The 15,644-nt window shown below is 41.1% G+C and overlaps 1 protein-coding gene across 1 annotated transcript in view; it reads right to left on the bottom strand.

Moving 5' to 3' along the window:
- Positions 1-279: 279 nt before the first annotated feature.
- SAMD7 (sterile alpha motif domain containing 7) overlaps positions 280-15,644 on the bottom strand; it is a 52,130-nt gene continuing 36,765 nt past the window's right edge. Inside the window, exons 7-8 of the mRNA XM_089675677.1 lie at positions 14,490-14,600; positions 280-874 (exon numbers count right to left, since the gene is read on the bottom strand). Of these exons, the coding sequence (XP_089531803.1) occupies positions 605-874; positions 14,490-14,600 (381 nt within the window). The 3' untranslated portion in view covers positions 280-604. The remainder of the gene's footprint in view (positions 875-14,489; positions 14,601-15,644) is intronic.

The raw sequence follows: 15,644 nt of genomic DNA, 5'->3' as shown, positions 1-15,644 counted from the left end.
CATTCCATGCCTAGAAGACTTGGTGCTGTCTTTACAATCATGGAGGTCATACAAAATACTAGATATAGTAGTTTTTGTTGTGGGGTGTATTCATTTTTGCATCAACTAATTTGAGTAAAAGTGAAGATTTTGTAATCTAAAATATCATATTAACCTTACTTTCATGTAATGAGCTAAGCAATTGCTCTATAAATCTCAGTTTTGTAAAAATTTTGGAAATTATTCTTGTGTTCATTGAGATATTGATTAAAGTCTTACTTTTCAAAAAGGGTGTACTCATTTACAATGAGAACTATATATATATATTTCAAAATTAAAACCTTAATGAACAGGCACACATTTAAAGGTAACATAAATTAAAAAAGCAATACATACATATAACATTTAATCTAGTTTTTCCAGAATTTTGGGTATCTGTCTACCATATTTAAAACATCGAATAATAGATTATGTTTACAGTATTTTAAAAATAATATAGCATCATGGTAATTTCTGATAAGCTTTCTGGGCTGTTTTTTGTTTGAAGTTTTCATTACAAAGGTGACTTGTAACTCATTTTCTTTTGTATGAATGCTTCCAAAGCAACAATACGCACTACTCTTCATCAGTTTTTCAGTGAATTCATTTGAAAATCAATTTGTGCTAAAGGAACATCACATGGACTGTCTTTATTTTCAGGTGCTGATACATCTGTAGCTTTTAAAGAATCAGGATCAGGAGCACATGGACTTGGCACTGTGTTGCTGCTGTTATTGTGTGCAATAGGTGATATCACTTCAGATGGCTGATCTGGTGGCACTGAAGCAGATGATGACACCGGGCCAGGTAATGATAAGCTTGTCATGTGAAATATGTTTCCCAAGCGACAGCAGATCTATGAAGAGCAAAACAGATTAACAGTAATTCAAGGAAGATAGCAATATACTGGGCCTACTTCACCTTTCTGCATAAACGGTGTAGCTATCTGTATGTGGAAGTGCATGTAGAAAGCCCGATTATGCCATTATAAGTTATAAGGCACTGCTCTCATCTCTGTCTTTGTACTCATGTTGTTTCAGTTCCATTACCTATAATGGCAGAGATATATATTGTGCACACAGTTCCACATGCATTCAATTTAATCAAAATGCAAAAGTGTGAATATACCTTAAAGCCTAACCCCAGCATCAATAGCATTTTAAATAGGGCCACCACCCTTTTCAGTGATCCTCTGTGTGTCCTTCTTCTTGGTCTAATGCCGGTGCTCTTCAAGGTACAGTGACACCCAGCATCATTTAACCCACATCTTGTGAGCCCATGGTGTCTTCAACCCGCCCCCTGAATGTGTGTCATCAAGCCAACTGGAGCTCACAGGGGCATGCTGCATTATTTATTGCCCCTCTTTTCAGCATTTAGGACCTACCTATAGGTGGTGATGGAAGAGGAAGGACAAAAAGAACCCTTGGTGCCACGTGACCAAACAACTGAAAACTGACAAACAACAGGTTTGCATATCGATTTGTTTTTTTAAATGGAGGGGAGTGAGCTCTAAAATGGGATGAGCCAGGAAATGAATTTTAATTTTAAACAGTTTTATACATATAGCAACATTTTATATACAGTATTATCTAAATTTGTCTATTAATGAGTGGTAAAAGTTCATTCACATCAGGGCAGTCTGTTGCAATGTTTTAAACATGTGCATTATGTCCCAAATTAACGCACTTTGCATTAATACAGCCCATTCTTGTGCATTCAGAAGGTGCAGGTGCATTCAGAAGGTGCTCTGGGGTGCCATTGACAATGAATGTAACCATAGAGCACCAACGTACAGACTGCAGACTGTAGTAACATATGTTTTACTGCACCACAGTGGAGGCAATGGACCCTTATTTTTGCTCACTGCATTAACTGTACTTCCTGTCCTTCCAAACATTTGTCTGACCTCAGTTTTTCTAGTACTCTTTCACTACTATTTGCTGTAGATTTTCAGTACTAGTTTCAGACTCACATAACCAGTTTCTAAACTCAATACGTTTCACTACAAGCTCCATGAACACTCAATATACTTGCTGTAAGAATTATAGTGAACAGGGGCAGACTGACAACTCATGGGGTCCCCGGGCAAAAGGGGATCATGGGGCCCCTGTGTCCTTGCCCAAACTCAAAAAAGGCCTATGAAAAAGGTACCAGGGGCATCTCATGGGGCCCCCTACTAACCCCGGGCCCTCGGGCTGTGCCCAAGTTTCCAAATGGTCAGTCTGCCCCTGATAGTGAAGTTGTATTTAGGGATCACAAATAATATTTAATATGATGCCTAATGTGAAGTATATCTCTTGAAGAAGAAACTTGGAAACAGCAGAGGTTTGTAAAAGCAATATAGGACTTTCTAAAGATATGTTGTATATTGCATTGTGCCTAACAGTGGTTATGTAATGCTAACCAGAACAATCCTCATCTGTATTTCTGCTTCTGTCTGTCAAAACTGTATTACATGAAAAGGAATCTGACGCAAAATGTGGTTGTGGATGTGGGTGAGGGATAATAAAACACAAATGTTCTGTTGGCTATGCTAATCAAGGCAGGCTCAGAAGCTGAGAGCTGATTACTGCTTACTGTGCCTTACTACACATCTTCACTGTGTCACTATGTAGTCTCAGTTTTTGGACTGTTAGGCATGATGTATCTACTGACATAGGAGCCGACCTGTCTGCTATATGGCCTAAGGCTAAATGGATCATTAGTTCTTGACATTGTATTCCCATTGCTGGTTGGTTTCCTTGCAGGGCCTCTGAGCAGTTAGCCTGGCTGTTCTTTGTACAATATTCTGCAGATGGGGTTGTTTTGTTAATTACCTTGGGTGTGCGAAAGGTTAGGGTTAGTATCAGGGGTTGGACAATTAGTTCCACTTTAGGGCTAAAGGTAAGTTTCAGTTTTGGGGAATAGTTAATTGTTGTATGTGCTTGGCTGGGGAGACAATGGGGTGAAGCTACCATCAGTTGGATTATGACAAACCCCCTAAAGTTGACGATACTGATGCGCCACAGAGCCCAGGTTTGCCTGGGATTGCCAGCCTCACCACTCTTTCACCACTTCCCTCAGGACCAGAGTGTAGACAAAAGTGGACCACCTTGCTCCCAGGTGCATCTCTTATTCATTGGAAACTTGGTTCTAAATGATTAGTAGACAGCCTGATTCTGGATCTGGGTTTTATGCATAGCAGAGTAGCTATTTTATTGTGATCTATTGAAAGTCATCCCATGGGCCAAGCTTTTGTCTTTTCCCATCCACAGAGGGGAAAAAGGGGGAGAGAACGTATCACAGCATGTTGGCCTCTATCTACCTGGGCAACAGCAGACCATCAGTTGAGAAGCTGCTAGGAGTAGGGCCTCAAGAAGTGATATCTTTACGACCCACCCTGAATATAAAAACCTAGAAAGTAACTCTTTGCCATGTGTGGTGAAGACACACTAATGCTTGGCTCTGAAGCAAGTGGCTTTAAGTGGAAGAAAAGCCTAACACTAACTACTCCTAAAATGTTTACCTTTCCCCTCCTCCTACCTATACTGCATACCTCCTCTCTCCTGCAGCAACTGACACAGGAGAGCCAGACCCTCAGGATCATATGGCCAGTCTTAAGCAGATTAAATATAGGTAAATACACAGATCTTTTTTACACAAGGTATGCATAATAGGTAGGAGGAGGTGAGAGGAAACCTTTACAAATAGTTAGTGTAAGGCTTTTCTTCCATTTTAAGTGCCTCTGGTATAAAGAGTGTCAGGAACAGTGATTTAAAGTGGAAACTTTACCAATAACAACTTGATTAAAAAATATTGTTTTTAGGAAGGAACATAGATTCCAAATGAATAATTATGCTACCAAAATTAGTGTGTACTGTGCATTGCCTCCAGTATTGCTCCTCTTTCTTTTTGCAGGAGGCTGCAATTTTGCTGAAGACCAGAGCCCATGAGCAGCAGTAAAGCTATAGGCTGCCAGCAGATTGGCCTCTAGTTGATCTGCCTTTCGGCACAGTGCCAAGAATAGAGGAAAACTGAGCATTTACAGAGCAGGTTGAGATAATGCCTTGATCCACATGTACAAAATGTTATTAGAACATCTTTTTTCCACTTAAGAAACATTGCTTGGTTGCATCCTATGCTATCATACACTGTAGCTGAAAAGCTGATCCATACATTTGTGTTCTCCCACCTTGACTACTGCAATGCTGTACTCCCTGGTGTGCCTAAATCCACTGTTAATCAACTTCAATATGTCCAAAATTCTGCAGCCAGAATCCTGACTTGGTCTGGTACAAGTGACCATATCACCCCTATCTTGGAGTCCTTGCAGAGGCTACCTGTCAGGTTTCACATAGACTTTAAGATCCTCTTGCTCACCTACAAGGCTCTTCATGGCTTGGCACCCCACTATCTGTCTGAACTGATATCAACTTACCCCCCCCCCCCCCGTATCCTCCATTCCTCAAATTCTGGTCTTCTATGTATCCCCCTTACTCACCTACTCTTGATGGAAGACAACCTTCTCCTGCTCCTGCTATGATATCATGATTGCTCAGCCACTTTGAATCTGCTTCTGGCTTGTCCCCTTGGGTTCTTGCGGAGTCATACTTCCACAGCTCCCGGGTGAGACTCCCCTGGCGATCAGCATTTGGTAATACTGTCATGTGTATTTTTAGCTGATTTGTAAGTATTAGGGTCCCTTCGGTGACCCTTGAGATTGGAACTACTTTATATATTACAAGATACCACTAGGTTGTTATATACAGTACTTGATGTTTTACCTTGCAGCTATTATACATGCATCTACTTCTGAAGAAGTGAACTAAGAGTCACGAAATTCGTTGAGTTTTTGGATACAATTTTAATGTATTTATGTATTGACATCTGGATTATATATGGACAATCGTATTTCCAATTATGTATGAAATGCTTTAATATGGATTTATTACAGATCAGCTTGTTACCATTTTATCCTCTTTTTGTTAGCAATGAAAAGTTTATTCATTTATTAAAAATTAATGTTGGAAACTAGTTATTCGTTGGTCATGTGCAACAAATAAAGTAGTATGTATGCATTTGAGAGCATGACATCACCACCCTGCCTTGACACCTCATCCAATCAGAGAATGCTTTGCATACATGTTGAGCGGCCAACCTCCTGCATTGAGAATGCATTAGGCTGGCAACTCAGTGTGGACCTAAAAGCAAGTGGAGATCGCTGGAGTAGAAAGGTCTACTTCAGATGTCCAGCTTCCAGGGGCATCAGCCAGGTAAATACATAGTTACATTGGTCCAAGCTGAACTATTTAAAAACTTACTATGACTGTAATTTATCTTTAAGGTTATGAGTTAAAGGATTAGCTTAGATGTTTATATTAGAGTTCAGAATACATTTTAGGGTGAGGATAAGTGTGAAATCTTAAGAGACAGGTCAAAGGTTTAAGGATAGGTTGAAGGGGATCTTTCAGGAAAATACTGCCTTCCCAGAAAGCTAGGGGCTGGGAATCCCATGAGAACATGCCTCTGAAAAAGGATGGAGGACATTCTCATGGTATTTTGAGTGCCTGCCTTTCTTAGGAGACAGTAGTGAGGCACAGATAGCTGTGTACTTGGATAATTATTTTTTGGAATATTTATTCATTAAAAAAAGCTTTTGCAGCCGATTTGACTTTGGGGGAAAGTGGGTTTATCATTAAAATGGAAGGTCATCTTTAAGAGTTGTTATGAGAGTTTTAAGAGTAAAAGCCAGATATATTTACTTATCTAGAGCTAATGGGGGTTAATTTTCAAAGAAAATTAGAGTACTTGACCATAGGCAGCCAATCAGATTATTAGTTGAAAAAAAAGACTGACTTGCTTCTAGGGAAAACGCTTCACTCTAAGAGCCGGTTCACACATATGCGATTTGAATGCATTTTGAACCGCATCCAATTCCCATGAAATTTGAAAAAACATTGCTTTCTACACTCACTGGCCACTTTTTTTTTAGGTACACCTGTTCAATTGCTTAGTAACACAAATTGCTCATCGGCCAATCACATGGCAGCAACTCAATGCATTTAGGCATGTAGACGTGGTGAAGACCACTTGCTGAAGTTCAAACCGAGCATCAGAATGGGGAAGACAGGGGATTTAAGTGATCTTGAACGTGGCATGGTTGTTGGTGCCATATGGGCTGGTCTGAGTATTTCAAAAACTGCTGGACTACTGGGATTTTCACACACAATCATCTCTAGGGTTTACAGAGAATGGTCCGAAAAATAGAAAATATTCAGTGAGCAGAAAGTTGTGTGGACAAACATGCCTTGTTGATATCAAGGAGAATGGACAGTCTCGATTTCAGCTGTAATATTCAGATGGTAGGGTTAGAATTTGGCGTAAACATCATGAAAGTATGGATCCATCCTAGATTGTAAACTCTAACGAGGCAGGGCCCTCTGTTTCCTCTTGTACCAAATTGTATTGTAACTGTAATGTCTACCTTCATTTTGTAAAGCACTGCGCAAACTGTTGGCACTATATAAATCTTGTATAATAAGAATAATCCATCCTGCCTTGTATCAACCGTTCAGGCTGGTGGTGCAATGGTGTGGGAGATATTTTCTTGGCACTAGCAAGGTGTACATAATAAAGTGGCCAGTGAGTGTATTGTGCCTGTTCACATATGTCTGGTGCAGCCGGAGAGCAGATTCAGTGCAAATTTTCTGAGCAGTGGCTCAGTTGCAAATTCAGGCCCATTGACTTCTAGTGAAATGCTCTGATTGGTCGTCATTCTGTTGTGAACAGGATAAATTCCTGACCTGATCCTGATCTAAACCTGGTCAGCTGAACAACTACACTGCTCAAAAAAAATAAAGAACTCTTTGAAAACACATCAGATCTCAATGGGGTAAAATATCATGCTAGATATCTATATGGATATGGACTGGGTAATGTGTTACAAACATAAGGATGCCCCATCGTTTGATGGAAATAAAAATTATCAAACTACAGAGTACTGAATTCAAAGACACCCGAAAATCAAAGTGGAAAAATGATGCACCAGGCTAGTCCATTTTGCTGACATTTCATTGCAGAAACTCAAAATGGTACTCAGCAGTTTGTATGGCCCCCACGTTCTTGTATGCATGCCTGGCAAGGTCGGGGGAGGCTCCTAATGAGACGACGGATGGTGTTCTGGGGTATTTCCTCCCAGATCTGGCCTAGGGCATCACTCAGCTCCTGGACAGTAGACATATGCAAATTGAAAAAAATTGTTTAGTTTCGATTCGAAATCTAATAAATTTCATGTAGTTGGATTTGGTAAATTAGTTCCATTTGTTTTCGAGATTCGTTTTGGTAATTCATATTTAAATTCAGTTTGAAAACATTTCAACAAAATTCGAAAAGCCGTTTGAAATCAAAAAGATTTCAACCGAATTCGAAAAAAATTCAACCGAACTTGAAAAGTTAAGCTGGCCATACACATGTCGATTTTTGTCCGAGAATATTAATTTCAAGAATATTCATTTGATTTTCTAGCCATTAGTGGGGTCAAACTGATGTTTGTTTTCTACAGCTGTGATGGAAAAATTTGAAGGGGCAAGAAAGAAAACTTTTCTCCATCAAAATAATTTTTGACCAGTGTGATTATCGTTCAGAAATTACATTAATTTTAAAATCAAATGTTCAAAGCAAAAGACAATTTTCAAACAACATTAGTCCATTCATCAAATGTGCAAACAATTTTCGTAAGACTTTTCATACGAATATTCTCAGCCGAAAATCTACATGTGTATAGCCAGCTTTAATCTTTTTGAAATCAGTCAAAATTATTTCAAATTTTAATAAGGCTAGCCACACGTGTAGATTTTTGTCCAAGAATGTCAGTTTCAAGAATATTTGTTTGATTTTCTAATCAGTAATGAGGTCAAATCAATGTTAATTTTCAAGAGCAGTGACGGAAAAATTCGGAGGAGAAGGAAGAAAAACTGTAGCTGCTGACTTTTAAAAAACAGCCACTCACCTGTATCTCGATCCCACAGTGTCCTACCCACAGCCTGTTTCACCTACTGCCCTGTGTTCCCAGCGCTGACATCTTCAGTGTGGGCACCCAGCTGTGACAGCTTGCGGTTTCACGACCGGGTGCTCACTGTGCATGTGTGAGAAGCGCTGCGCTTTGTGAATGGTCCCGTAGTCTTCTGAGACCTGTCACATGTCCCAGAAGACTACGGGAAGGGAGCGTAATTGGAGCAGGTACCTGTCAATTTTGGGTACCCGTTCCCCCCCACTCCCCAAAGGTGCCAGTCCTTAACGGGGAGCGGGTAACCAGTCCTTAAAGGTGAACTTCCCCTTTTGGGTGGAGCTCCACTTTAAATTTGTTCCATTTTGTTTTTGAATTTGTTTTTGAATTTTTGAATTTTTCTTCGAATCGAATTTCGCTATTTCAGATTCGTTATTTTTGTAATTTGGAATGCTGATACATCCGAATTTCCGAATAACGAAAATATTTGTCTGAAATTCGATTAGAAACGAAACAAACCACACATATCTACTGGACAGTCTGAGGTGCAATCTGGCGGCATGGGATGGACTGAAACATGATATCCCAGAGGTGTTCTATTGGATTTAGGTCAGGGAAGTGTGGGGGCCATTCAATGGTATCAATTCCTTCATCCTCCAGGAACTGCTTGCATATTTTCGCCACATGAGGCCGGGCATTGTCGTGCACCAGGAGGAACCCAGGACCCACTGCACCAGCGTAGGGTCTGACAATGGGTCCAAGGATTTCATCCCGATACCTAATGGCAGTGATGGTGCCATTGTCTAGCATGTAGAGGTCCCTCCATGGATATGCCTCCCCAGACCAGAACTGACCCACCACCAAAATGGTCATGCTGAACGATGTTACATGCAGCATAACGTTGTCCACGGCTTCTTCAGACCCTTTCACATCTGTCACATGTGCTGAGGGTGACCCTGTTCTCATCTGTGAAAAGCACAGGGCCCTGCCAATTCTGGTGTTCAATGGCAAATGCCAATCAAGTTCTATGGTGCCGGGCAGAAAACACAGGGCCCGCTAGAGAATTTCGGCTCTCAGGCCACCCTCATGAAATCTGTCTCTAAATGTTTGGTCAGAGACATTCCAACCAGTGGCCTGCTGGAGGTAATTTTTTAGGGCTCTGGCAGTGCTCATCCTGTTTCTCCTTACACAAAGGAGCAGATACTGGTCCTGTTGATGGGTTAAGGACCTTCTAAAGCCCTTTCCAGCTCTCCTAAAGTAACTGCCTGTCTCCTGGAATCTCCTTCATACTCTTGAGACTGTGCTGGAAGACACGGCAAACCTTCTCCCAATGGCATGTATTGATGTGCCGTACTGGAGGAGTTGGACTGCCTGTGCAACTTCTGTAGGGTCCAGGTATCGCCTCATGCTACTAGTGGTGACACTAACCCTAGCCAAATGCAAAACTGGTGAAAAATAGTCAGAAAAGATGAGTAGGGAAAAATTGTCAGTGGCTTCCACCTGTAAAATCATTCCCATTTTGGGGGTTGTCTCATTGTTGCCCATCTAGTGCACCTGTTATTAATTTCATTAACACCAAAGCAGCTGAAACTGATTAATAACCCCCTCTGCTACTTAACTGACCAGATCAATATTCCAGGATTTTAATTGACTTGATGCTATACTCTTATTAAAAGTGTTCCTTTCATTTTTTTGAGCAGTGTACTTTGTTAACCTCTTCCCATCCGGCCAATTGCCGATAAACGGCCAGACTGGAGCGTGCCGATGCGGGTGGACGTTTCTAGATGTTCCCCAGCATCCATTGCCTGAGTGCGCTCCCTGAGAGCAATGCACTACGATCGGTGCCCGCTGTATCCGGATGTCACAGCGGAACACAGATCGCTGTATGGCACCTCTTTGTGAGGTCCCGATTCATGTGATCACTGATTGGCCGATCAGTGATCCCATGAATAGTAGTAAACAAGATGTCACTTCCTTGCTTACTACTTGTGAAATCTGTGAATGATCACAGAGGTCACATGGTACAAGACTATTCACAACAGCCTTGCACCATGTGACAAGCTGTGACCAATCACAGCTCGCACAGTATTTCTCAATGGCCATAGGAATGCAGCCAGAGAGAAGGAGAAATGATTGCTTTTATAGCCTTTATGGGTGTAAAAGCAATCAGTGTAAAAAAAAGGAAAAATAAAATCTTCATCACCCCCCACAAGTAGTACAATGTCACTATCATGACACTGTACTGCTAGGGTGACAGTATGTAAAAAAAACAAAAAAAAAAACAAGGATAAATAATAATATAAAAAAAATAAAAATGTAAAACTTTTTTTTAAATTATAAGGTTTGGTTATGAACTAATTTGTTTTTTGTTTTTGTTTTACACTAAAACGATAGATGAATACATTTTGGCCAAGATTTCTGAAGAAAGATTATTTATTTGCAAAAGTTTATAAGAAAAACACTTTTTTTTCCAAAATTTTGGCCTTTTTCATTTATATAGCAATAAAATACAAATCCCAGTGATGAATACATACCACCAAAAGAAAGCTCTATCTGACTCAAAAAATTGCTAAAAATTTCATATGGGTACAGTGTTGCATGACCGCACAATTGTCATTCAAAGTGTGATAGCACTGAAAGCTGAAAATTGGCCTGGACTAGAAGGGGGTGAAAGTGCCCGGACTTGAAGTGGTTAATTAGCTGTGAAAACGGAGCTTCATTCCCACCGCACATATGTGAATTCACTGGTCTCCCAGGTTTAATAGTATCCTAAATTGATCACATTTACTCATCTGGTACAGTAATGACAGCCTCTAGTAATTCACTCTCTTTGTAGTTCAGTTAATAGAGAAAATTCAGAAACGGTAAGAAAAGTGGGTGTTCTGTAGTTCATACACTGTGGCTAAACACTGGGTGGGTAGATAATTCCAGTAATTTCTGCGGAATGCTGTGATTCATTTTAAATGGCACAGAGGTTTAGGGATGTGGAAGATGTAGCCAAAGAAAAAACAGCTCATTGCAAGACTGACAAATACATGACTATATAAAGTGAATAACAGACAGCCCAATAAGAAACTAAAATATGATCATAAAGGCAAACATAAGAAAACGGTAACTTTCCTATTTACCTACTAATGCCATAATTTCTTCTTTAGGTAGCAGCAAAAAATATAAATGTTACATCATGGTTGCACAGAGGTGTTTAAACTGTATGTAAACCCTAATCATTAACTTCTCTTTTTGTCCCCTTTGGTCTGTTAAATATATCACTGAGTGTGTTGTTTAATCTGTTGTATATGAATCGGTGCAATAGAATACCTGTTGATCCTGCCAGACATCCTGTGATGTCCTGTACATTATACAGTATCTAAAGCACACCTATTTTCTTGGCCATGACCTATAGAACATTTACCCTCTATGTTATAGAAAAGAGTTGAGGGGAAAGTGTGGTCCTAACCAGGGGCGGACTGACCATTTGGAAACTTGGGCACTGCCCGAGGGCCCGGGGTCAGTAGGGGGCCCCATGAGATGCCCCTGGTACCTTTTCATAGGCTTTTTTGAGTTTTGGCAAGGACACAGGGGCCCCATGATCCCCTATTGCCTGGGGGCCCCATGAGTTGTCAGTCCACCCCTGGTCCTAACACACTTTTCATCCTAGGGTGATAATGCTGCTCCTCCATACAGTACAGTGAGTGAGCATGGTCACCCCAGGACCTGAAATGTGCTACCGGCAGGATCACCAAAGGCACAAATGCATGAAAAAATATGCTCTAAACAATGGCTATTTTTTTGTTATGCTGCAGTGAACAACTACTGACAGCAAACAGTCAGATTTCAGTTTAGTGCACTGAGTGAAATATAAATTCTGATTGGCTGCTGTGGGTAATTTTGTGCCAAGCTATAGATATTGATAAAAATATAATGATAGAAACCACTATAACAAATTAAATATGCATACAAAATGCATGCCTGGGTCACAGGCTTTGTCTGATCACTGCTATTCATAAATATGTCACATTAAGTCATGCATTTCCACACCACTGGAATAAATACTAATGGGTACCATTTCAAAGGAAAAATGTTTTGCTCTAAGCAACAGCAATAATTATTCTCACACAGGAATCTGTTAGATACAAAATATTGTAATGGGAGTACAGATAATTACACTATCTCATATTTAATAATTTTTTTTTTACTTTTTTAAACTGAAGTTCGATACAGATTAAAAATAAGTATGTATGGATCAGTAATGGCAGTACACATATTCCTCTCAATATGGTAAACTCTAGGCAGAAATAAGGCATAAATGAAAGGCTGAAGTGAAACTATAAGTGGGCTCTTACACTTTCCAAATACTATGAACCAAATAAAACCAAATATAAAGAAAATAGAGAATAAAAGAGATATAGCTCCTTTCCTCCAAGCTAAATTACTGCCTGTGCAGAACCATAATACCATTCACATATTACCAAACGTGAAATACAAATATATATGAAACCTTATGTACGCCTGCACATTGCAATATTTCTGTAGCTGCCCCTTTAAGAGCAGGTGCGTTTCAATTTCTTCCTGAGGACAACACATGGCGAAACATGTAGAGGCTGCTTACGGTTGTTAAATCCAGCCAAATCCCTACATCATTTCCGGTATTTGGAACGCATGCCAAGGTCCAAGAAGTGGAAAGGTGGTGCTCAGACACTGTAACGAACTGCCTGACGGCACCCCTAGCAGCCCACTGGTCAGGTTTCCCCAGAGCGGAGTCTAAGTCCCGGTTCACTTGTTCACCAGGGCCACTGATGGTGGGGATGGACTTGGAGTGAACCGAGACCAGGTCGCGGCTCCTGAGTACACCCACCAGTGGTAGAGGAGCTCGCCAGAGGTTCCTGCAGGGTGAGAGTCTGATGTGAAGAGGCAGGGATACCCCGACAAGGTGGACGGATGGGTGGAAGGATGGATGAGCAAATGCGTGGTCAGACGAGCCGAGTCGGTAGCCGTGGGATCGGTGCGGTACAAAGCAGCGGGCACACGCCAGGTCAGCAACAAAAGATCAGATCCACAAGGGGGCATCCAGGAGAGAGGTCAGGCAAGCCAGGGGTCAAGGCAGGAGAAATCAGCAAGGTCAGAACGATCCGGGTCAGTAGTAATCAAATAACACAGGTACAGGAACAGAATGCAGAAGAGACCATACGGCAACCAGTGACAGCACAGGGCGGATTTAAATACCACGCCCTGCGCTGTCATTGGTGCCAGGCGCGCACCCGCGGGCCCGAGTGCGCATGCGCGAGCTCCGTCACCGCAGCCGGCCAGGACCTAGTGCCCGCACACCAGTGCGAGTCGGCACACTGCGCCTGCGCGGAGCCCTACACCACGGCGGCTCCTGACAGACACTGAGGGGTTTATTTACTAAAGCTGGAGAGTGCAAAATCAGACTCCCTTCTGCATAGAAACCAATCAGCTTCTAGGTTTCATTGCCAAAGCTTCATTGAACAAGCTGAGGTTAGAAGCTGATTGGTTTCTATGCAGAAGGGAGTCTGATTTTGGACTCTCCAGCTTTAGTAAATAAACCCCTGAGTGTATTTGTGCCAAGATTTTGGGCCCCACGTTTTGTAAGTGTAAAATGTAAAATGTTTAATACTTTTTATTGCCAAGCCTTAATTAAATACTGCACAATGAGAGATTCTGTCTTTGTGGTGCTTGGATGACACTGATGGAGAGACGTCGGGTACATATGACAAGTGATGATTGGAAGAAAAGTGAGGAACATCAGTTGGAGAGCATCTGGGGAAAACAGTGCTTCATGACCTTTCCTTTTAAATAAGAGGGTCATGGATCTTTGGTGAGTGCATTGTGGTGACACAGATGAAGCACTTTGGTAAGATTCAGTGGCACAGAAACAGTATTTCCATATTGGCGTTGGACTGCATGTAGCACTATTTATTGCTTATGTTATTTTGGTTCATGGCATTTCGTAATTGAGTGCGGGGTGTCTATGGGGAGTGTAAGCGCCCACTTATAGTTTAATTTTCATAAATTAAAAGTTCACCTTTTACAAAAATAAATAAATGCACATCTTTTTGTAGGTAAAAAAATGTGAAATTATTATTTTTTTACTCTGAAGCCTGTAAAGCATTGAACTTGCGATCAGCAGATCATGGGTGCAATGCCAGGATCTTGCAGATTCTCAGTTCACTATCCGCTTGTTCCTTGTATGGGCAGGCAGTTACTAAATGGCAGGAAGTATCAATGAACTAAGAGGACGCTCATCAGTGCCCTCACAGTTCTACATAATACCTTTATTACAGTAAGAGCAGCTAAGGTTTAACACTTCAGGTTATAATCAACTGTCGAATTTTGTAAGGTAATGGACAATCTTTACATGTTGCAATAGCATCTAGATACCTCGTAGCCAAGCCAAATTGGAGTCTGCATGATTCCACTTTAACACTGTTCTTCATAATACATACACACATCGGTGTTTAACATTTACCTGGGAGCGAATTTTTAGTGCAGGTCCAAGTTTCAGCCCCATTGTATCCAAGAGATGGTCCTCAGTGAGAAGTGGCAAGGTTATTCCATCAATGTCATGATCTTTGAAAACCTAAACATAAGTAAGAGAGACAGTTGAGACAGGGCCATGAAATGTGCCTTTTAAGCACGTGTGGGCCATGACTCACTTATAATTATTCCATGCTAAAAACCAGGAGAACTGAGCCACTATAATCAAATACAACATCTTCACTGAAGTGTTTCCAATTTCCAGAATATTACAACATGGAAGAGAAGAGTGGTTGTATATACAGTTGGCAAAAAAGGGAGAACTGCTGGAACAGAAACTGAATTGGTAACATCTGAAAGCAAACTCAAAGCTCCCTGTAGATCTTCCAGCTTTACTGGTTTACTCCTTTCTGGATAGCCCTGCCCGCATGTTATGTAATGGTAATGGTGTCAAGGACTGTAAGGGGGCTTTGGGTGAAGTATCTTATGAGGAAGGGATTGTTTGAGGAGATACTCCATGATGATAGCACCTTATGGAGGATGAATTTACAGGGAGGCCTCTATAGAGGCAGAGAAGGAGACAAAAAATACAGAAAATGACAGTGTGGGGACACAGGATGCCATCTACTGTATATATGCTTTAACCATAGCCCCTTTGAACCCCACACATTTAAAACAGAACTTCAGAGCCTTTCTCCCCCGATTCTTTTTCATTCTGGCATGTTCAACGGTTTGGCCCTGCGGCCCGTACCAGGGTGTGGGCAGCGCAGTCACTCTGATGGGATACTGGTGGGGATCTACCTTGACTCTGCTTTTTGCCGCATCCATCTTCCGACCCTCTCTCTTCTTCTCCTCTTTATAATTGGCTTCTCTTTTTTCTCTTCTCTTTAGACTCTTATCTCTTTTTTCTCTGTTTGGGTTTACACTCTTGGTTATACGGAGTTATCTCATTTTTGTTTCATACATCTTGCCTGGGGATGCTCCCCTTGCATCTATGTTTTTTCATATCTCCGTAATATGTGTTATCGATCCCTCCATCCTGCTGTTGTTTAGAATCATTTTCATTCATCCACATGGGTTATAGTCACACCTGTGATGTTTTTCTGTCCACTTACTTGACTACGTTATCATTATTTTCATGCTTTGT

This window comes from Staurois parvus, unplaced genomic scaffold, assembly GCF_062004578.1.
Source record: "Staurois parvus isolate SC_StPar_1 unplaced genomic scaffold, SC_StPar_1.0 ptg000155l, whole genome shotgun sequence".
NCBI lineage: Eukaryota > Metazoa > Chordata > Amphibia > Anura > Ranidae > Staurois > Staurois parvus.
Note: the sequence above shows the minus strand (reverse complement) of the source record. Positions and strands in the feature narration are given on the sequence as shown.